This window comes from Trichechus manatus, unplaced genomic scaffold (assembly GCF_000243295.1).
Source record: "Trichechus manatus latirostris isolate Lorelei unplaced genomic scaffold, TriManLat1.0 scaffold00235, whole genome shotgun sequence".
In the NCBI taxonomy this organism is placed as follows: Eukaryota; Metazoa; Chordata; class Mammalia; order Sirenia; family Trichechidae; genus Trichechus; species Trichechus manatus.
This window is the reverse complement of record NW_004444171.1, coordinates 1122905-1146178: the sequence shown is the minus strand read 5'-3', so window position 1 is coordinate 1146178 and position 23274 is coordinate 1122905. Positions and strand designations below refer to the sequence as shown.

The 23274-nt window shown below is 40.9% G+C and overlaps 1 protein-coding gene across 19 annotated transcripts in view; it reads right to left on the bottom strand.

Annotated features, from left to right (window-relative positions):
• The window catches only part of IKZF1 (IKAROS family zinc finger 1), a 110643-nt gene that overhangs the window by 77411 nt on the left and 9958 nt on the right, over positions 1 to 23274 (bottom strand). For 17 of the 19 annotated variants that reach the window (XM_004389146.3, XM_023743085.1, XM_004389145.2 and 14 more), the window contains 2 exons: positions 18651 to 18704; positions 10040 to 10159 (listed from right to left, as the gene is read on the bottom strand). In XM_004389146.3, coding sequence (XP_004389203.1) covers positions 10040 to 10159; positions 18651 to 18690 — 160 coding nt within the window. In that variant the 5' untranslated portion in view covers positions 18691 to 18704. Of the gene's footprint in view, positions 1 to 10039; positions 10160 to 18650; positions 23269 to 23274 lie in introns of those variants that run through there. The other 2 variants (XM_023743087.1, XM_023743086.1) reach the window with 2 other exon arrangements.

Genomic DNA, 23274 nt, shown 5'->3' with positions numbered 1-23274 from the left:
TGCCAACCTTCAACTGACCTTGACTTCTTGGAAAACCTTTTGCCCTAGGCTTCTATGCCATACTTCTTTCTTGAAATTTTACCTGAATCAACTCATTTTCTGTCTCCTTCCTTGCTTTCTCTTCTAGACAATTAAATATATTTATTCCCCAAGGTCCTCGGTGTTCCCAGCGTTTTGCTCCACTGTCCATCCCTAGCTGATGTCATCCATAGCTTGAACTAGCTGCCTCTACCTCTTACATTTCCTGCATTCCAGATGGCTCCCTGGCTAGGAACCATCGTTATATGGCCTACCGAATCTCAAGTTAACCCCAACTCTTTGTATATTTCCTATTTTGTTCAGTAGAGTCAGTGTTGTCTCAGTCATGAAGGTGGACATTGCAGTCATTTCTGTCATGTACCCACATTAGATAAGTGAACAAATGCCATGGCCACTGCAGAGAAACATCTCTACCTGCCCCCGGCCTCTTAATCTACTAGGGACTCCTGCTTCAGGTCCAAATAATTTATTTTTGGACTGAAGGCCTCACTGACCTCTTCTGGTTAACTTCGCCAGAGTGATCTTTGTAACACACAGATCTCAAAGTGTTATTTCCCCTAGCAAAACGTTTTGAAGGTTCCCCTGACCGACACCATTCCTAACTTCCAGAACATGTTGTCATGGCCCTTTTGTACCTCTCTACCTTTGGGCAGAACCATCCTTACACTCACCAGAGTAACCTGTTCCCCTCACCCCCCATCTCCACCAGGGGACAGGAAGAACCGGGCTGGATTCTTCTTTGTATCCTAGTATTGCCTGTAGCTAGGAGGGATGTAATGTTTGCTGACTGAGTCTTTTCATAGACTCCATGCATATCGCCGGCCTGACCAGGTGCAGCTCTGTGTATACTTTATTGCCTATGGACTTTAAACTTTTCATATGGTTCAGTGCATCAGTGTTTCTTCCTGAAGTCAGGTGCCTAACAGGCTGATACCAACACATGGGTACATGTCAATGCAGACCCCAGACATCTCAGAATATCTTATCTTGAGCATGCCACAATGACAACGGGGATAAGATGAACAGCAGCTTCCACTGATGACCATGTGCTTTGTGTCCCACCATGGTTGAGGTTCCACATATACTAACAGCCACCATACAAGGAGGCTTGGTCATTAAGTCACCTGCCAGGGCCAACAAGCTAGTAAAGAATAGATGCAAGGACCATAACTATGCATCGCTTATGCTCCTAGGCATGGGGATGTGTTCCTACATTTGAATAGCTGTGGTCTTTTCACAACTACCACACACACAAACATAAACACACACACACAAACACACAGCAAACACACACACACACCACACGCAGGCAAATACACACACATGCACATTTCATTTTTCTCCAAGAAATTTTTTTAAAGCTTCTGATGCGTGGTTCCACCCCTCTATACCAAGACCTAGTACAATACGGTATCTGAGGCAATACAAAATCATGTATTTTAATTTTAAGGTAGCTAGATGTCATGATGTTCTTCAAAGAAGATCATGACGTCTAAATGTTTTCCACTAACTGATAAATTAGGGGTAATAAAATTTATTTTGAAATGGGAAAGCAACGAACCTATTATATAACAGCCTGTCTTAAAAAACTGGAAGATTTAGAGAGTAGGAAAAATATACATATTTTTTAATTCTGTATCTCAAGTTTTGAAGACTTTAGGAAAACGAGAGGCTTCACAACTGGAGTCATTTTGATTTGGGTATGTTCGCGGTGATAATACCTACTGTCTTCCTGAAACATTCTAAGAGAAGGATAGTAAGTAAATCACAAGGTGAATTTTTAAAATTTGCCTCATCAAATCCATTACACCATAAGTCAACTATGAAGAGGAATAAGGAACTTAAAAAGGGAGGTGAACAAGGTTCCAAATGATATGCATTCAGTTTTTCCTTAAAGAAAAAAAAAAAAAAAAAGAACAAAACATGAAAGCCAAGACACCCAGCCACTTGGAGCTCAGCAAAGTTTTCTGCTGAGACTCCTTTCAGAGAGTACTTTGCGTCTGAGCATGCTGGAGCTCAGCTGCAGCCATGCTCAGATGCTGCTAGATAATGTTTCTCCCTAGCAAAAACGGGGTTTATCGGTTCAGAAGAGATGTATTGCACAGATAAAAATGACTTCCTCTAACTGCTGATTAGATAAACAGCCTTGGTATCCTACCCAAAGCCAGCTGCCCAATCTCCAGTTAAGACTCAAGCCCAGGGCGTTCTCTCTCCATGGTGAAGAACTTCTCCCCAGTAGTCTCTTTGCCCCTCCCCAGCTGTCTGAGCAGTACTACACTGTGCATCTAACTTCAGTACCGCAGTCCTGTCTTGGTATCCTGCCTAAAACTTGAAAAAGAGATGAGAGATATGGCACAAGTCTAACCACTGAGAAACATACTACCACCAGCTGCCATCCAGTCAACATGGATCCAGGAGACCCCACGTGTGTCAGAGTAGACCTGTGTGCCATATGGTTTTCAATGGCTGTTTTTTTGGGAGTAGATCACCAGGTCTTTCTTCCAAGGCGTCTCTGGACGGACTCAAACTTCCAACCTTCCAGTTAGCAACTGAGGGCGTTCACCGTATGCACAGCCCAGGGACTCTGAGAAATGTATGTTTCTACTTCCATCCTAGAACCCACAACTGAGGAAAAGAATTATTACTTCTACCGAATGTCAGAAAGGAAGATTTATGCTTTTGCACAAAGTCACTTTCCTGGATTCCAGGGACAAGCTCTTTTTTTGTTTTTGTTTTTTCAACTTTTGCTAAGGCGATTCAAACTGAAGGAGCCCCAGGTTTGCAGATTCAGTGCTGAGAATGCTCTCTCCCAAAACCAGCACAGAGCCCCATGCCTAATGAATCCCAAGGTGTAAGATGGGACCGACTGTAATTAAGTCCTGAAACATGCTATCACTGGCACAACCCTGTGGGCATGGGTCACTTAAGTGAACAAAGGCAAAAGAAGCACATTCTAGAATGTAACCCTTTTGTTGCTGTCAGGCTGATTCTAACTCTTGGCGACCATATGTGCTACTGTGTAGAACTGCTCCATAAGGTTTTCTTGGCTGGAAGCAAATCACCAGGCCTTTCTTCCACAGCACCACTGGGTGGGTTTGAACTGCCAACCTTTAGGTTACTAGTCGAGTACAAACCATAAGTACCACCAAGGGATCTTTTCTAGAATGTAAAAAGGCATATATATTATACATAATCTTCCTGGATTCAAATACCTGTCAGCCATCACATTTCCTTCTACGTATCCGGAACTACTACATAAGACTGTCTGATTTTCTATTCATGTTGCCAAGTCATTTATTAAGCTCTGTTCAACCCCAATCAGTATCCGTTCTTCCACTGATTCAACCATCCCCTATGAGCTTGGGGAATCATCTTTCTCATGCCGTATCACTGCGCTTCTGCCTCTGGTTTTTTGGTTTTTTTACGTTATGCTAAACCCTTCACGGTGGTGGTCATCAAACTCTAACAAGGGTTGTGTCTCTAATCTTTGTCCTACATCCTCTGGTCTTTCACGTCTTTTCTCTGTTCCTCTGTTTCCTCCTTTCCTGCCATCTACATTCACATGGTGACCCCCATCATTACCTACAGCCTGTCCTGGGTCTGGAATCAGCCCAGTTCACAGCCACCGTCTCTGCGTTCCTGAAGCTGGGAACGCACCTTCAGACCCGTTTGTTATCAATAGGATTCTAGTGACCGAGGACCCTCAGTTAACGCCAGGACGTAGACATGTGCACGGATCAAGGAAGAACAAGTCAGTGACGTAGCAAAAATTCATGACGTAAACAAGGGAGAAATGTAAGGATTAAACGAATCAATGAAAAAAAATAACCAAGTTTTTCTTTATTTTATACAAACTTCTTGTCTGCTCTCTAGACACCAATCCTGATGCAATTCCCAAATGAAACACTTTGATGATCTAGTCCACAGTTTTCAGAATATATCTAATCTATTTCCTACTTTTCTAACATGTATATTATGGTTGATTGAGTGAAAACTGGGGTTGCCCATGAGAGGTCACCGAGTACCTCTTCTGCTTTAAGCAGTTTCATACACAACCACTTCAGAGAGATGAGCTTTCTCTCATTTTTAAAAAGACCACTTCAGAAGAAGAAGAAGCTATAATCTCATTAAATAGACCATTTTGATGACTAAATCCCTCACTGCCAGAAAGTTCTCCTTTACATCTTGCTTAAGTACCTCCTGCTACACTCCACTCTAAATCCTTGTTCCTTCTTATTCTGACCTAGAAGAAAATGGAAGCCAAATAAGGACTATGGTCTTGACTCTGCCTTATTTCTCTGAACCTGTGTTCCCGTATCTTTTTTTTTTAATCTGTGAGACCGTATTTAGATACAGACCTATAATGCTCCTTCAACACTGGATGAAACAATGAGGCGAGAAACTGTTTCCTTTCTCACTCTTGGAACAATCCTACCAAGTCAGGTACTAAGCCCTCCTCCCCTTTCATAGGCGTTGGATTCTACCACCTCCCACCAAGTTATTACTACGGGACCACTCTTCTCGCTGAGATGAGATTTGTCTAAAGCTCAATGACGCTACTGGAGTAACTGCCCAGGACTGGCTTCACAGCTCTGCAAAAGCATTCCTTGTCTCTCTAAAACAGACACCTCAGTGGCTTATTATTACCAAATATGTTTCTACATTTTTCCATCCCACCACTTCTCCTTGAAATTTCAATAGTAACAGCCAGTGCCCTTGCTTGGCTCTGGTGTGGCCAGCACCCTCAGCCTTCCCCCTGCTCCTGCCCTACTCTAACTAATCCCTCCCTTCTCCGTGGCTCTGTTTTCAGTTTACTTATTCTATGGATCACTTTTTTATTAATAAATTTCTCTTCTTCTTTGGTGCTACCATGCTACCTATTCTCTCTTTTCCCTCCCTCAAGTAAAGGCACCGCAGCTTCCTTTATCCTTCTCATGTATCTTTAAATATGTTTTACACAAGTTGCATTTTTCCTCTCCTTTTTCCTTTATGTCTTTGCTATTCTGTCTCCAGCAAAGTACATTTGCACTATTTACTGTTAACACTCAAAACTACTCTGTGAGGTCTGTTTAGTTGTTATTCCCACTTTAAAATACAGAAACTGAGGCTCAGGGAAGCGAAAAGCCTTGCCCAGAGGCCCACTGTCAGAGAGAGGGACTTGAACTCAGCTCTTCTGTCTCTGAGATACATTTTCTTCCAGCCTGCCTTCACGCCATGTTCCTTCCACCCCATTTACACATCTTACATTTCAACAACTGTACTTCCTCCTGTGTTTCTTACTGCTTTTGGGCAAGGGAGGGGTTTCTTCTGATTTCCTGTTGTCTGTCCTTTTACACTCTTTTGCTATTCTGGCTTCTTCCCATGACACGGATGAAAACATGGCTTCAAATCTATTTCCTGTAATTTACCAATTTCCCCTATCTCTTCATATTGTTTACTAATGCTATTTGCATGTTTCATTTATTTAAATGCTATGTCTTACAAATTACTTGAATAAATAACACGTTACTAAATACTAAAGCTAGTTGATATCTTTAAAACACTCACAAAGGGTAGTTTCTAAAATGTAATTGCTGTGAAGAGTAACTGACTGTTTCTTTGATGACTCTTTCTACCATTGGGTACTCTGGGATCCTCTCATTCACTCACTGTTTCTCCTTAAACCTCTGCCCTCTCTAGTCCCTGGTTTCCCCTTCCAGGTGCATCACCTGGGCCTTTGCATGCTGTTTCACTGCAGTGATTCATGACTCCTCTAACTGTCCCGTCCCCCTGAAGAGAAGACAATCGGGGAGAGGGCGCTTCAGTGTACAGGTCAAATGTTCAACTGGCTTGCCTTGCCTGTTCACAGTGGCTACATCTACTGCTATTTACAAACCAAGCAAAGACGTGTACCCAGATTTTTTTTAAATTTTACAATTCTGAAATTCATATTTTATAAACCAGATTCTGAAAGGAAAAGTAGAATGAATATAATGTCACACACGATAAAGGAACATTGGGAGGAGCCCACAGGAAATAGCAAACCAACCCCAAACCCCAAAATAGCACCTGCATTTGGTAAATGCTAGGACCTAGAGGAAAGACAGGAAAGAAAGAAAACATCAAAATGGATGTCAGAAGAGGCTCTGAAAGCTGCTCCTGAACAGAGAGTACCTAAAGCAAATGGAAGAAATGATGAAGTAAAAGAGTTGAACTGAAGATTTCAAGGGGCAGCCTGAGAAGACAAAATAAAGTATTATAATGAAATGTGCAAAGACCTGAAGTTAGAAAACCAAAAGGGAAGAACACGCTTGGCATTTCTCAAGCTGAAAGAACTAAAGAAAATTTTCAAGCAATATTGATGGATTCTACGGGCAAAATATTGAATGATGCAAGAAGACGCGTCAAAGGAGACAGAAGGAATACACAGAGTCACTGTACCAAAAAGAATCGGTTCACAATCAACCATTTCAGGAGGTAGCATATGATCAAGAACTGATGGTATTGAAGGAAGAAGTCCAAGCTGCACTGAAGGCATTAGTGAAAAAGAAGGCTCCAGGAATTGATGGAATACCAACTGGGATGTTTCTACAAACAGATGCAATGTCGGAAGCACTCGCTCATGTATGCCAAGAAATTTGGAAGACAACTGCCTGGCCAACCGACTAGAAGAGTTCCACATTTGTGCCCATTCCAAAGAAAGGTGATCCAACAGAGTGTGGAAATTATTGAACAATATCATTAATATCACATACAAGTAAAATTTTGCTGAAGATAATTAAAAAATAGTTGCAGCAGTACATTGACAGGGAACTACCAGAAATTCAAGCCAGATTAAGAAGAGGACATGGAACAAGAAATATCATTGCTGATGTCAGATGAATCTTGGCTGAAAGCAGAGAATTCCAGAAAAATGTTTACCTGTGTTTTATTGACTATGCATAAGCATTTGGCTGCGTGGATCATAACAAATGATGGATAACGTTGAGAAGAATGGGAATTCCAGAACACTTCATTGTGCTCATGCAGAACCTGTACACAGACCAAGAGGCAGTCATTCGAACAGAACAAGGGGATACTGCGTGTTTAAAATCAGGAAAGGCGTGTGTGTCAGGGTTATATCTTTTCATCATAATCAGTCTGTATCCAAGAAGCTGGACCACATGAAGAACACGGCAACAGGACTGGAAGAAGACTCATTAACAACCTGCAATGTACAGATGACACAACCTCGCTCCCTGAAAGTGAAAAGGACTTGAAGAACTTACTGATGGAGATCAAAGACTACATACAGCCTTTGGTATGGATTACACCTCAACATAAAGCAAACAAAAATCCTCACAACTGGACCAATAAGCAACATCATGATAAATGGAGAAAGACTGAAAATACTGAAGTTTTCAATCGAAAATATTGAAATTATCAAGGATTTCATTTTACTTGGATCTACAATCAACGCCCATGAAAGAAGCAGTCAAGAAACTAAACGACATATTGCACTGAGCAAATCTGCTGCAAAAGACCTCTTTAAAGTGTTAAAAAAGCAAAGATGTCACTTTGAGGACTAAGGTGCGCCTGACCCAAGCCATGGTATTTGCAATCGCCTCAGATGCATGTGAAAGCTGGACAATGAATAAGGAAGACAGAAGAAGAACTGACACATTTGAATTATGGTGTTGGCAAAGAATATAGAATACAACATGAACTGCCAAAAGAACGAACAAATCTGTTTTGGAGGAAGTACAGCCAAAATGCTTCTCAGAAGCAAGAATGGTGAGACTTTGTCTCACATACTTTGGACATGTTATTAGGAGGTACCAGTCCCTGGAGACAAACATCATGCTTGGTAAAGTAGTGGGTCAGTGAAAGAGAGGAAGACTTACAAGGAGACAGACTGGCACAGTGGCTGCAACCATGGGCTCAAACATAGCAAAGATTGTGAAGATGGCGCACCACTGGGCCAATATACACGTTCTGTTGTATACTGGGTTATCGAGAGTTGCAACTGACTTGATGGTACCTAACAACAACAACAAAGGACCTAGAGCTCAATTTGAACAAATGAAACACAGTCTTGTAACCACTCAGGAATGCCTTGGTGCTCTCTTACCACAGGTCAAATACCAACAATGTGAAGTTCATAAGGGGCAATATTTCTAGAATATTTTCATGACATTTATAAAAATGATTGATTTACCTATACAAAGTGAACTGTGTATAGTTTGTTACTCTCCAGGAATTAGCCTCACTTTCAGTTCTCTAAAGGATGCCCACACAACGATTATGGCTTCATGCTCTACAGTGATTTCGGTGAGAGGTCAACAAGTTTCTCTGTAATGTCCCTGAGCTGCCCATCTCTGATATCTGGGCCCTCAGTTCACTGCAATGGTTCATGAATACATATCCATATAATTTCTTTGTCTCTTGGTCTCGGAGCCCCCTGCTTTATGTTCACAAGCAAGTGTACAAGGCTTCCCAAACTTGCATGATAAAAATTTACAAAGGTGGCATATGAATGGCACCTTGGCAAATTTTTATCATACATGTTCTGTCATCAGCTTAATATTTTTATTTTGATTGCCTTTTTAATTTATATAAATGTGTCTGGAAAGAAACATTTATAGTAATACAGTGTGATAAAACAAGTATCACTTGCAATAAGTAGAAGACAATCTTACAGATAAACACGTACATTTCAAAAAGCACGTTCTTCTATGTTCCAACTTTGGGAAACCCTGAAATTATTAATGTAGCTGTCCTACATGATTCACAAGTGTTACTTCTCTTCCAACCTTTCTCTAAAAAGCAGTCATTTTCTAATAGGAAAAAAATAATTGATCAATGCATTTGTTTTCTTGGTTTATCTACACCAAATGGCATCAGCCATTATCCCTGTTGGTTTGGGCAACTAATTTTATAGCTAAATTAAGTATACATATATATTACACATGTATATAACCGTTATATCCAAGGACAACTTGGTTTGTCAGACATGTGAAAACACACAAAGCATGTTTCTTAGCTATTGTATCAGGATGTCCTATAGACAGATGACCACAGTGACATTTATAACCCTGAGAACATGACATATGTTTGCCCTCTCTGGCTGTGGGGGCTAATGTAGCTGATCCACATGTGACCCATTCTGCCTCATTTCTACCTCATGTACCCTTCGTGATATTCTTTGGTGCCAGAAGAAAGTAGGTATTCTAAGGAACTTTTGACTCATTAGCTCATGAAAATATGGTACAGTAGAATAAAAACTACTCTGAGTCAAAAAATGAAGATTCTCATTCTGACACTGCTATTTGACCTTGGTTAATGCACTGAACTTCTCTGGGCCTCTGTTTTCTTGTAATACAGAGGGGTGGACTAAGTTTGCTAAGCATAAACTGTAGCATGTGTTAAGTTAACCACTGCAGAGACTGCTGATGCTCTTATGCCCAGTCCTTTTATAAAAAGGGTATGTAAAGGTTTGATAAGACATATAATCTTGATTTTTTTCTTTATGTTAAGAAAATTTCCATTTATAAGACTTAAAACTTTGACATTTAAGCAACGCTCTTATTGCTCAGTGGAATAACATAAAATGGTCAGATGTGGTTCCTCTACCTTAAAGATCTAAAGATAAACAGCTCTACTGCCATAACACATAAAATGTATAATTTTCACTATCTACAATGCGTAACATTTGATATTCCCGCAAGCACAGTGAGGACAGAGGACAGTGACAGTGATGTTTGTGCCCATGTGGCAGGAAGAGCTCCTCAGATCCGCCATTTGGTGTGTGTGGGTCTCTCGGCCACGTTGAACTGTGAGTGTCTATCCTCTCTGCGACAAGAGGACCCCATCCTGCTGATATTTATACTCTATTTCTTTAAAATGATGGTTGAGGGAAAACAGCAGATAAAATGACTCATGACACTTGGTCACTCTCTTTTGAAGGATGTAGAGACACAGGTTTCACAGGAGAAGAGCATGCAATAGCCTGCAAAAAGGATACCAGGATCAGCTGACTTACCCACACCTCTCTCGTTCTTGGAATTCTGCTGCCCTCCCGAAGTGGTGGACAGGTCCTCAGGGACAGGCATGGGCTCATCACCATCATCCGGAGTATCACTTATGGGAGGGCTTTCCTTCCCTGGGGAGACAAATAGCAGCTTGAGTTCTGGTGGTCCATCATCACCAGCAGGGCAGGCCCCCAGGGAAGCTCAAGATGCCTGGGCTTCACCTGGGCTTGGTTAGAGACAGGGTGAGGCTGCCTGAGGAGGTGGTGATTGGATTGAGTTAATGCTTCTCTACTGGGGTGAACACACATTTTTCTATTTATAAAATAGACAGCAGTTATTGCCAAAAAGAGGCGGGGGGGGGCAGGAGAGGGGAAGGAAGAGAGAGATAAAGAAGCGGGGAGGGGGAAGGAAGGGAGAATATAAATGAGATAATGGGGAAAAAATCCAGTCCTAGACATTAACACTATTAAAATTATGGTGTGTGTGTGTATGTGTGTGTACACTTTATATATTATTGATAACATATGGAGATGCATTTTCTTTTTCAAAATAAATTGTGCTTTTTAAGCATTTGGGCATTTATTGCCTTGTGGACATTTTTCCATGCCAATTTATTTTATTTACACTGGCTGTGTAATATTCCCCTGCACAGGTAGACCAGGATTTATTTAAATCTTTTTTCTAATTTTGAATCTGTATTTTTTATCAATTCTTTTTTATTATTAAACAACCCTGTGATGAACATTCTACTAGCTAAATTTGCACATATCCTTAATAATCACCACAGTATAAAATCTCCAGGAGTGTTATGGCTGGGTTGAAAGCCATCTACATTTTTAGGGCTCCTGACATATTTTGCCATTTTTTTCCTCTGGAAGGTAATTCCAATTTTCCTCCATCAAGCCTGCTTTTACTATACCCTCCTGTTATTTTTTTTTAAGGACACTAGACTGGACATCCTGCTCAAAGCCACATATTTTGGGTAGTTTTCTCACTTTGTTTTCATTGGCTGGGGAGTGTTCTGCCAACTGCCTAATTTGATTTAACTTGGTGGGGAGAAGAAGCTTGGAGAGGAGAATGGACAGGAAATCTCATGCCTGCTGTGACAACGACTGCCTCCTTGTGTCAAAGAAAGTCTGCCAACATCAACTCTTACCTCTGAAATAGGAAAGTAGTTTTCCACACGAAACTACCATTGCTTATACTTCATGAAGTAGAATTTACCAAATAGAATTACGATTTTATGGGATACTTGTATTTATTTTGACGTAACTAGAATTAAATTTGACCAGAGCCTTCAGCAATGGGGAATTCACTCCCACTCCAAAGAATCCAACATCGGGAAGTCATGAGTGGTAGTATATGCCTTTTCCACTTAAGCTGAAACCTGTCTCCTATAGCTTCCACCTTCTAGACCTAATTTAAAACTGAGTTACTGAGTTAAGAGACATAAATCACATGCAAGAAACAGCTGGTGAAGACCTCAGTGGATGCAAAATAATCCATTATAACCGCCTGCAGAAGACTCATCTAGATTAAGATCCTAAAGAAGGATCTTTAGACTGGCATTTCATGTTTGTGACTGAGATGGCAACCTGGTTTACAAGCAAAATGAGATTCCCACACAGACAAACCCAGACTTTTGGGAGAGTGTGCAAATGATGAGGCAAACGTTCAAGTGTCTGGTAAACATGTCTAGATATAGTGTAAAATGTTCTTATTTGTTTGAATAAAGCTCCCGAAGAGTGACACCAACATTTTAGAGGATTGGCAAGACCGGTACAATCATCCCCAATGTATAAAACCTTTACTGGAACAATTTAAAATAGAACCTCCACAGGCACTGAGGCTATGCTTTGGGGAATAGCGTTGCATTCTCTAGGAAAGAAACATCACGATTTAATATTCTAGCTTAGCTGTAATTACCACGATTGGCATATTTTCAGAAAGAGCATTATTGGGTATGTATGGATAGCCAATACAAGATGAAGAGTTAAGATGGGTCAGGACTACAAGAATTTCCCAAGGAAAAGCAAAATGCCAGAGAAAAATTGATTGAAAGTGTTGAACGTATTACCCTAGAGCCTTGTTGTAAATGTTCATTATGTCAGTAATAGTTTTCATTGCCCTAAACAGAAGACTTTAAAAGTAATGACAGCGAAATGTTATAGTATTATTTTCACAAATTATTTCATAAATGGAGGAAAACTCTGAATAGGTGAATAAAGGAGCTATATTGAACCATGTGATGACTCTTATTTTCTTATAAAATGACTAGTCTAGAGCAGTAGTTTCAAACACTGGGAACTTTGGTCGGGGAGGAGGTCAGAGGACTCTTTTTTTTTTTTTTTTGGTAAGAATAACTGTAGACAGAATTTTCTAAGACAGGTGTTCTATTTAAAGGGGGATCACTGCAGGCTGGGAAGCTGGAAGATCCAAAGACCCAGGCCACTTGCCTTCTAGAAGAACCCCTAGGGTACCTCCACAGAACTCACAGTGAAGACCACTGACCTAACAAACTAATCCAGTGACTAAATGTTTATGGCATGTATGCTGTGTCCATGCATGCATTTGTGCTTAAAAAGCTGTCATGGGGAGGCTTTCTTATTATTATTTCTTATTATGATCTTCCCTAGTATAACTCTAGAGGACTCCATGATGCTTTGGGACCAATTTAAATAACCATGGCACCCTGGACGAAAGGGAGGATCATAAAGAATCAGGACCTATCCCATGAAGGAGTGCCTGCCTTTCTGCTCAATTCATGCCAAAATACAACCAAATAACTCTTGATTACTTATTATTTTTGTAATTTAATTGATCTGTTTGTTAGTTAACAACATCATCTACAAGTTGTTGAGGATGTTCGTAAGAGTAGATGTGCTTCTTAAGAACTTTATCAGTCTGGAGATTTCTTGCACTGAATTAAATGCTAGCTCTCCAGTTTCCCTATCTTACATCTCAGAACTTTTGTTTTCTCTATGTGGGAAAAAAAAGAATAATGCAAACAGTAGGGGTCAAGATGCTAAAATACCATGGATCAGATGTGATCGATAGGAGCTCTCTATGCAGAAGGAACACATGGGGAGAAGAGGGAATAAAAATTAGCCTCAGTGTGTACAGTGACAGCAAGTCAGAACTGGAATATAGCAACGTTATATATGTTTACATGCCCTCCAAGAGTTCTCTTTAATTCAACCTTGTTTGGCCTTATCTTGGGGATTGTTTTTAAGAAGTTTTTAAGAAGTCATCTGATTTGCCTAAAAGCCCCTGAAGTTTGAGTCGTGGTTGTGGGGACATTAACCATGCACGTGAGTCTTTGTGCCCTGGGACCCCTGTGTTCTCTTACTGCTGGAGATTTTATGCTGAAAATTTACCACTTCATGAAAACCTTCATGGTAGGCAAAAATATTTTTACATGTGGATTTTTTTTAAAAACTTGGCCATTTAACCATTTAGAATGCAAAAATCATACCAAAGATTATAAGAAAGAAAAAAAGACATAAAATTATTGAGTAAACACATCATGAATATTAGCACAGGGTGACTGGGAGTTAGTTGACCTTAGGTGTAGCTCTGGCTTGATCAATTATATGACTTAAGAGAGCATGGGAGCCCTGGTGGTTAAGTGGTTAAGAGCTCAGCTGCTAACCAAAAGGTTGGCAGTTCAAATCCATCAGCTGCTCCTTGGAAACTCTATGGGACAGTTCTACTCTGTCCTATAGGGTCAACTATGAGTTGGAATCAACTCCATGACAACGGGTTTGGTTCTTTGGTTTCTAAGGGAGCATGAGACAAACCACTTCTTTCCTCATGTGGGTAACAAACACAACTTTAGCCTCACTCGTGGTTGTTGTGAAGATAAAATACAAAAATGTGCATGAATTTGAATACACTAAATAAACTTAAGGTATTATAAATGCTAACATACTATATACACATAAGGTATGTGTTGAATCAAATACCCATATTTTCCCTAAGTGCATGTACAATCATATATGCAAATACACTGCATTGTAGACAGTAAGAAATCGGGTATTTAAATTGAATAATTTAGAAGGTGTAATAAAATTTCACTAATTTAGAAAAATGAAGGAAATTTCTGCCTAAATTATAAATACACCCAATTTACCTATGCTTCAAATGTAGTTCTTGGGTGATGCAAATGGTTAAGCGCTTGACAACTAACCAAAAGGTTGGCAGTTTGAACCTACCCAGAGGTGCCTTGGGAGAAAGGCCTGGTGATATGCTTCCAAAAGATCAGAGACATTTAAAACCCTATGAAGCTGTTCTACTCTACAACACATGGAGTCTCCATGTGTCAGAATCAGCTTCAAGGCAACTGACTTTTTTTGGTTACATTTCAAATAACGCATTTCTTATGCGACCTTTTTTGGGCAAATTAGGTGTGAACATTTTATAATTCGCCCATCAACTGCAAGTAAATTATTTTTCAAGTAGATTATACTTCACTGAAATGCATGAGTTTTTATCATACATTCACTTAGGAGAACATACTTTCTGGAATAAATAAAAACTCAGAATATGGAATCTCATCTCTACAGAATGGTGGAAAAGTATGCATGCCAGAGACCACGGGCTGACACCCCAGAGCCATCTTATCTCCCTATGGGACTTCTGGTCAGTTACTTAAATTCTCTGAGCCTTAGCTCCCTGTAAATTGAATATAACAGCTGTATCTTCTTCATTGTGTTCTTATACGGTTGAAAGGAGACAAATGCTTATGATAGTGTCTGGTAAATATGAAGTATTCAATGTTATTTACTATGATTAACTAGATAAAATATTTCTACTGATACTTATATAAGCCTTATTTCCCTCAACAGATTATATATGTCTAGAGGGCACATTTCTTATTTCCTGGTTCCAACAGACACATTATAAATACCATTTAGAAAACATCCAATATATATTTAGGATCACAGGAGCCAGAGGGACCTTGGAGATCAACTGATTCAAGTTCTTCATGTTACAGATGATACTATAGTAGCCCATGAGGTAGAGAATACTATCTTAGGTCCTATAGTTGGGGCAGAGATGGGACATTGATACAGGTCTCCCCATTTCCTCACTCTCCACTGTCACAAGCTAACTCTTCCTATAGAAACCAAAATAAAAAATAATGTACATGCATGAAAAACAGTTTTGAAAGATTGCTAAAAAACAGTAATAATAACAAAAGGAAGGAAGGAAGGGAAAGAGGGTAGGAATAAGGGAAGGAGAGAGGGAGGGAAAACTTCCGAAAAGAATTGGTAAGGCATTCCCTAAATGAAACATAGCTTGCTTTTAGATATACTCTCCCCTGACCCACGCATGTGTCTCCTGCCAACACATGTGAACTCATGTCAGTAAATATATGTGAGTGTCTACTGTCTGCAAGACACTGTACATCCGGACACAGTCCCCATTTAGGATACATCCTAGGGAGGAAAACAACCGGATGGTCTGAAAAAAGTCAGATGCTAAGTATTTCTCCAAGAAAGGAGAGTATTTCACATAAATTAGGTTGAACCATATGAGACTGCTGATGTTTGAACGTTTTTTATCTATGAAAATGGCAATTTCATATAGTTCAACTTAGAAAAATTATTTTTTCTCTGCTAAATATTTGAGTATTTTAAAAACTAATTTTGCCTTTTGATTAAATACATGTATTTTTGTTGTACTTTAGATGAAGGTTTACAGAGCAAATCAGTTTCTCATTAAATAATTAGTACACATATTATTTTGTGACATTGGTTGCCAACCCCATGACATGTCAACATTCTCCCCTTCTCAAACATGGGTTCCCCATTACCAGCTTTCCTGTCCCCTCCTGCCTTCTTGTCCTTGCCCCTGGGTTGGTGTGCCCCTTTAGTCTTATTTTGTTTTTCTTTTTTTTTCTGTTTATTGTAGTTTAAGTGCAAGTTTACATTTCAAGTTAGTCTTTTACACAAAAATTTATACATTGTTATGTGACCCTAACTGCTCTCCCTATACTGTGACAGCACACTCCTCCTTTCCACCCCTTGTCCATTCAACCAGCTCCTAACCCTCTCTGCCTTCTCATCTCACCTCCAGGCAGAAGCTGTCCATTCAGTCTCATGTATCTACTTGAGCTAAGAAGCACACTCTTCATGAGTATCATTTTATGACCTACAGTCCTGTGCAGTCTTTGTCTAAAGAGTTGGCCTCAGAAATTGTTTCATTTCTGGGCTGATAGAGAATCTGGGGGTCATGCTTTCAGGGGTTCCTCCAGTCTCAGTCAGACCATTAAGTGTAATCTTTTTACTAGAATTTGAGTTTTGCACCCCACCTTTCTCCTGGCTCCATCAGGGCCTCTCTGTTGTGTTCCCTGTCAGGGTGGTCATTGGTGGTAGCCAGGCACCTACTCTTGTTTTGTTTTACGGGCTTGTCTAATCTTTGGCTGAAGGGTGAACCTCAGGAATGACTTCAGTACTGAGTTAAAAGGGTGTTTGGTTTTTTTTCTTTCTTTCTTGTAGACAGAATATAACAACACAGAATAATTGTATGGGAAGAGACTGATTCAGTAACACATCACCTCAAATTTCATATCAAAAATGTCAGCTATTGTTTATCTGAATGTATATCTTTATCCCATAACTAACTGTCCACTTCCTCCAATTTCAGAAATGGAAAAAAAAAAAAAAGTGATGTAATGGTTGGTCTTAATTGGAGAAGTGGCAACCTTATTCTAAGAAGCAGAAAAAGTATCCTTCAAATCTTCCCTCTGTTAAAGTGACACAGTTCTTTAAATACTCTAAGCACTGTTTAGAATGCTCAAAGTTTACCATAACTCAAAAGTATTATTAATGTTTTAGAAATACTAACTCCTTCGCTAAGTGTATACAAACTACATTTCACACCAAGCCTTAAATCTTTTTCAACCATAAACAAGTTTCTTTTTTCAGGAAGTCTTGTGTAATAAGAGTTCTCTTCACTCTTGCCCTCACCCCCCGGCTACTCTCCCCTTCAAACAGACACAGCCCAGGACGAATTAAGTTTTTCCGCATAAAGCTAGAGAGGGCAAGAAAAATGTCAGAGGAAAATGAGGCTTTTGTTATTTCTGATACTGAGAGGTAAGATAAAAAATTTGGCCAGCTGTTCCTCATATAAAACATTCTAGAGATGGCTACCTAGGCTAAGGCATTCAGACTTCATTGTAGGACATCAGAGTGTAGACCCTTGATCAAAGTGATCTCATTTTCTTCAAATGTGTCACACAAAATACTGATTTAGAAGCTAAATATTTATCAGTGTTAAAGCAGAAAGAAGGCACACAAGAGGCAGTAGAGAGCGACACTTTTTTTTCCCAAATAACTAGATTTTTTTTTTTTTTAAGAAACAAAACGTGAGCTTAAGGGGGAAAAAAATCAAATAATACTGAAAGGAAGTAGATAAAAAGCAAAAGTCTTCCTCTTTCTCCCTAACTTACCTCTTCCTTCCACCACTGTGTGTATGTAATTTGTTTTCTTTTTAAAGACTGGGATCATACTCTGTATACCATCCTGAAACATGTTTTTTTTATTTTTTATTTTTACTTGAACACATACCTTGGGCATCTTTCCATAGTAGTACATTTATTTATATTATCATCATTTTTAAGAGCTATATGAAAAAGTGCATGGATGTGCCATAGTATTTTCTTCTTAATAATTGGGGGCGGGTCAGCAAAGGTACAAACAACATTGACAGACCACTCTCAGACAGAGGCCAGCCTTCTGGGATTGACTATGAATCTGTGAAAGTCTAAAATAGAAAATCTTGAAACTTCCAGAGCCCACTGAAGCCACTGCTCTTCACATCTCTGGTGCGAGGCTAAAAGTGGACCTCTGGGACCTATGAATATGTGTACTGCGCAGGTTTCGATAGGAGATGATTCCTCCCCCTCAGAGAAACCCAACGGGACAGTCTGTGCTCCATCTCTGGGTGTCACCTCCAGTTGTGTACTTCCCCACTTTGTGGGTCTCTTACAATGAGCAGGGCTATTCCTAACACGGTTTGAAAAAACACACGTGTTTATGCTAATGAAGGAAGAAAAACTCAGACTAGGTGGGTGAGAATGGTTGCACAACTCGAAGAATGTAATCAATGTCACTAAATTGTACATGTAGAAACTGTTGGAATGGTATATGTTTTGCTGTATATATTCTCAACAACAACAAAATTTTTCAAAAAACATGGTAAAGAGAAGAAATGTTTCTATGTTCAACAAATATTCTGAATTGTACTCCAAACCTATGTTGTCCAAGTTACTTCCTCTCTCTCTTTTAAATACCTCCCTGGCACGTGTTTGGGGTCTAGGGTAGATCAACCAACCTTTTTTCCCAAGAGTGCAAACACATGTTTAATCCCTCCTAAGTTACTACCAGATTTAACAGCAGAACTGATTTTATCTTGGAAATTCTTCTGTTAAGTTCTTCAAATTGAGATAATTGCTAACAGCTGAAGTTAAATATGGACAGACAGTTCATCTCGGTCTTTTCCTAGGCAGAAGAGCCCATCTTCCTTTCCCATGAGCATAAGAAGCACCTTGAGTTCTGACACCCTGTGGGGCAGTCCTCATGGTCTCCCCACGCGGTTATCTTATAAGGGTCTCACCTGAAATTTGGGACATATCTTGACCGTCATCAGCTTCCATTGTCCTTAGGGTATCTGAGAAAGAGAGGAAGGGGTTTTAGTTTAAAACAAAACACTATTAAGATATGAAAGAGAGAGAGAGAGATAAAGAAACTACATGCTATTTAACAAGAAGGTTATCTACCAAGAATAATGCATTTTCCTCCTTACATACTTGCTGGAGTATCAGACTGGCGCAGACCTTGATCCTTTTAAAAACAGCATTACAAAGATTTATAAAAATATCATTACAAGCACAGGAGGACCAAATTTGTTATTTATTGTTAATTTCCTACTGCATAATAACCCAAAATGCAAACTGACTGCAACAAAATTAAGCAGAAAATTAAATGGCCCTGGGTCATTGTAGGCACAGAATTCATTCTCTTGGCTGATCCATAGTTATGTTCTTTCTAATTTACTGAGCATGCATCGATGAACCTTGAGTCAGCTTGGTGACACGCGTACAATCAGCAATCAAAAAACTAAGCAATTTGCTGAAGAATGTCTCATTTACCCAGGCAGGGCTGCATATCTGAGCAGCAACCACACTACCTCCATCAATAATGAATACACCTCCAGCCTGGCAGATGGGCCACGCCGGCGCTTCCGTCTTTGTCCCTCACTCTTTCAGGACCCTTGCCTCAGACTTCACCAGTCTTCTTGCACAGGGAGAAGTGAAGCTCACGATAACAGCAAAACAAGCCCAGGAGAGGAGAGGGGCCCAAACCTTCCTGTTCTGCTGACAGATGGCTGGCTCCTCAGATTGGTTTAAACACAAACATAGCTGGGAAGACGTTGCTCTCCTAGCGCACCAGTGAATGCTCCACAGCCGCATCGTAAGCTCCCTCAAACACCAGGGAGAAACCCTGCGCGTTGGTGCGGGCAGAAATAAAGCCTTGTGTTGGGTTTTGCACTTGGGGTACTGGCCTGCACCTCGGGGGTCTCAAGTACCCGTTGTCAGTGACATCTGGTAGTTCCATGGAGGAGAAAGAAATCTGTGGCCAGCAGAAGGTAACCTCAGCAAAAGCTGCTCATTTATGCACTGCTAGCAACCTAGATAACTTTCAGAAGAGATACTTCACTCACCAGCAAACTGAGTTTATTTTCTGGATCTAAACCAGGTCACTTTTTTTTTTTTTTTTTTTTGTTTGTTTTTGGCCACCTCTGTCTCCTTGCTTCGGATGTGTGAGTCTGAGCTGTGAGGCCTTTTTCAGTAGACACCTCAGACAGAGAATTCAGATGACCTGACTCTCCAACTAGGCTGAAAACTGTGCAGGCAAGGGCCAGGGGCTGTTCATTTTGTTTTAATATTTTTTAGGGTGCATATGAAATATACGTATTTGTATTTATTTTCAATTTCAGTAACAGCAGTATTAGTCATGAAAAAGGTATGACTGACAGTCACTTTACCTGGATGAGGAGAGACTGTCCTCTATTTCTGAGAGTCACTTTAACTACTCTGAAAGGCAACATGAATTTTCAAGGCTGGTGGGTGATTTAAGGGTATAGTCTGTGACCACAGAATAGACTCATGGCCCACGTGTGGTTCAGTTCCAAGACCGAGGGTCCTCATGAACATACTACAGCCAAACAAACCAGCCCCAGAAGCACATGCAAACACACATCTCCCCTCCCCCATCCCAGAACCAACATCCTCCCTCCCCCCTAAGAAGCACATGTTGCATAACTGACCTCACTCACATTTTCATACACATTCTCCATCAGCCCTACTCTGACCTCAGGCCGGCTTCACAGGTGGTGGCTTCACGCAGTTGCCCAGGGCCCCACGTTTAGATGGTGTCGCGCTTGGTCTAACATTCTGCCATGGCCATTGTGAAGTTGCCACTAATTTATGAACAAGGGGCCTCTGCGTTTTCATTTTCCGTGGGATCTGCAAATTCTGCAGCTGGTCCTGTCTGACACTGTGGGGAGTGACTCCACCAGCTCCCTAATTTTCCCCAAGCTCCCAATTTGCATCTCTTGTGACGAAAAAGCAATGACTTGTTGGTAAAAATGGCTCTGCTTTTACGTATACACCAAAGGAAGAATCCAACTATGAGAAACTGCTTGAGGGGAAGTACATTCAGCCTCTTCCAAGACAGGAGCTACAAAGGGCAGCCCTATAGTGTCTTAAAGGGCAATGAAACGCTCTCCCACCTCTCCCCTCCCCGTTCAGCCCAGTTAATACATGTAAGACCAGGCTCTTTATTTACTTCTATAAAGCACTTACTGGGCCCTCTTGTTCTACATGGAATCAGCGCACAGTGTCAAGGAGAAAATGGAATTTATGCCTCTGTCCAATATGAGGAGCCATGGTGGTGCAGTGGTTAAGTGCTCAACTGCTAACTGAAAGGTTGGCAGTTTGAACCCACCAGCTGCTCCACGGGAGAAAAATGTGGCAGTCTACTTCCGTAAAGATTTACAGCCTTGGAAACCCTATGGGGCAAGTTCCACTCTGTCCTGTAGGGTCGCTGTGAGTCAGAATCAACTCAGTGGCAGTGAGTTTTGGCTTTTTATGGTCTCAGTTATGAAGGAGCTTGCCACCAGTGAGAGATGTTAGCCACAGCAGCTAACTAACGACACATTTCTGCAAACCTCTGTTGTTGTATGCCATAGAGTCAATTCCAACTCATAATGACCCTATAGGACAGAGCAGAACTGCCCAGAAGGTTTCCTAGGCTGTAATCTTTATGGGAGCAGATCACCAGGTCTTTTTTCTCATGGAGCCGTTGTTGGTGGGCTCAGACCACTGACCTTCAGTTAGCGACCAAGCACTTAACCATTACGCCACCAGGGTTCCTTACCTAAATGAAAAACCAAGATCAGCAAGTCTGTAAAAGGAGACGTCATAAGAAAAAATTATATTACAGAAGCATACTGCGATTTTCTACATTGCGTGGGAAACCCAAGCAATTCTACACAAGAGGTAAACATACCAATAATAGGACTACAGTATCAGTAAATGCACTTTCATCTGTGCAAGTCTTATAAACATGAATGCTTTTATTGTTTCTTTGGAGCAAGCAGTTCTGAATCTTGCACAAAGGGAAATAGATGCAGAGATAATGAAGGCCAAGGTGACACTGGCTGTCAGTGGCTGTCCCGTGAAGAGAGCAGAGGAGCTAAGCCTGCTGTCCCAATCCACCATCTGCCCTCTCAGTCAGGATTGATCACTGATGTGGAAGGTCTAAAATCTGTGTTCCCTTCTATCCTCTTCTATCTATCAATCAATCTCTCTCTCTCTCCCTTCCTCCCTCTCCCTCCTCCTGCCCCCATCTTTCCCCCTCTCTCTCTCATCCTACTGATCAAACAGGGTCAACCAGGACTTTCCTAGTCAAAGTTCTACAGACTTAGCTTACCAGTAACTTTAGAGATGGGGGCATGATGAAGATCAAGCTAAAGACCTGGGAAACAGCAAAGCAGACAGACAGCACATCTGGTTCGACAATGACTGCATCGTGGAGACCTGGCATTATTGTTCTGGCATCATCCACTTCTTATGCTGACCCTTTGGGGACAGTGAGGATTGTTTGAAACACCCTCCCTGATCTTCATGCCTCTCTCTTCTCCTCCCACACTTTTGAGGGATTGAAACTTGGCTGTTTCCTGGGGAGAAATATCCAGTAGCCCTGGGCAGTTGTTGCTTCCAAGTGGGGAGCCTGGCCCCTCCTCCTGGGTGGTGTCCGGGTTCCTCGTCTGTGATTTAGCACTGGGCTACGGGATCAGCCAGAGCCAAGCCCAGCCTGCCACACTGGCGGGGGGTGGGGGGTGGGGGGCTCTGCAAGTTTCCTTTAGCTTCCTCAGCTCCCTTCTCCCTTTCTCCCTTTTCCTCCACCGCGAACGCTTCTCTTGATAGTACTTATTCAATAATTCCGATTAGTTCTCTGCAAATACCTGAGTCTGGATTAATGAAGTAAAAATAAAAAATCAGATGCCTGTTGAGAATCCTAACTTTATTACTTTTCAAGCCACACAAATTAATGGCTATTAAAGAACAATTATATATGTGGCTTTTCCAACTTGCTGTAATGCGTGAGTAAGGCCACCCCAAATCAACATATTTGCTGGGAGTGCCCACTGCCATCGAGTGGAGTCAATTCCAACTCATAGGGACCAGGTAGGTTAAGCGTTTGGCTGCTAACTGAAAGGTAGGCAGTTCGAATCCACCAATCCCTGGAAATCTTATGGAGCAGTTCTACTCTGTCCTGCAGGGTCGCTTGCTGGGAGTAGTACTTCTATAAGCTTTAAAAGATGTTAGTTTTCTGAGATTTAAACAACTTTCTTATACTAGTATTTTAAGTTTTTTTTTCTTTTCCCAGCAAATGCCTTTCCTCTCCCCTGACACTGTAAACATGATTTTCTGTCCAGTAACATTTCTTCAGGACCTTACGTGTGCCAGGGAAAGGTAGTAAAGGAAAATATAATAGTACTAGCAAGCATCATTTAAGCAACCTACTATGTGCCTGGCATTTTACAAGTAAACTGTTAGCCTCACAAGACCAGGAACCTCGTCTATCTTGCTTACCATTTTATTTGAGTCCCGAGCACGGTGTCCAGCATAGAGCTAGCTTTCAGGATCTACTTGTTAAATGCGTGTCTTTAA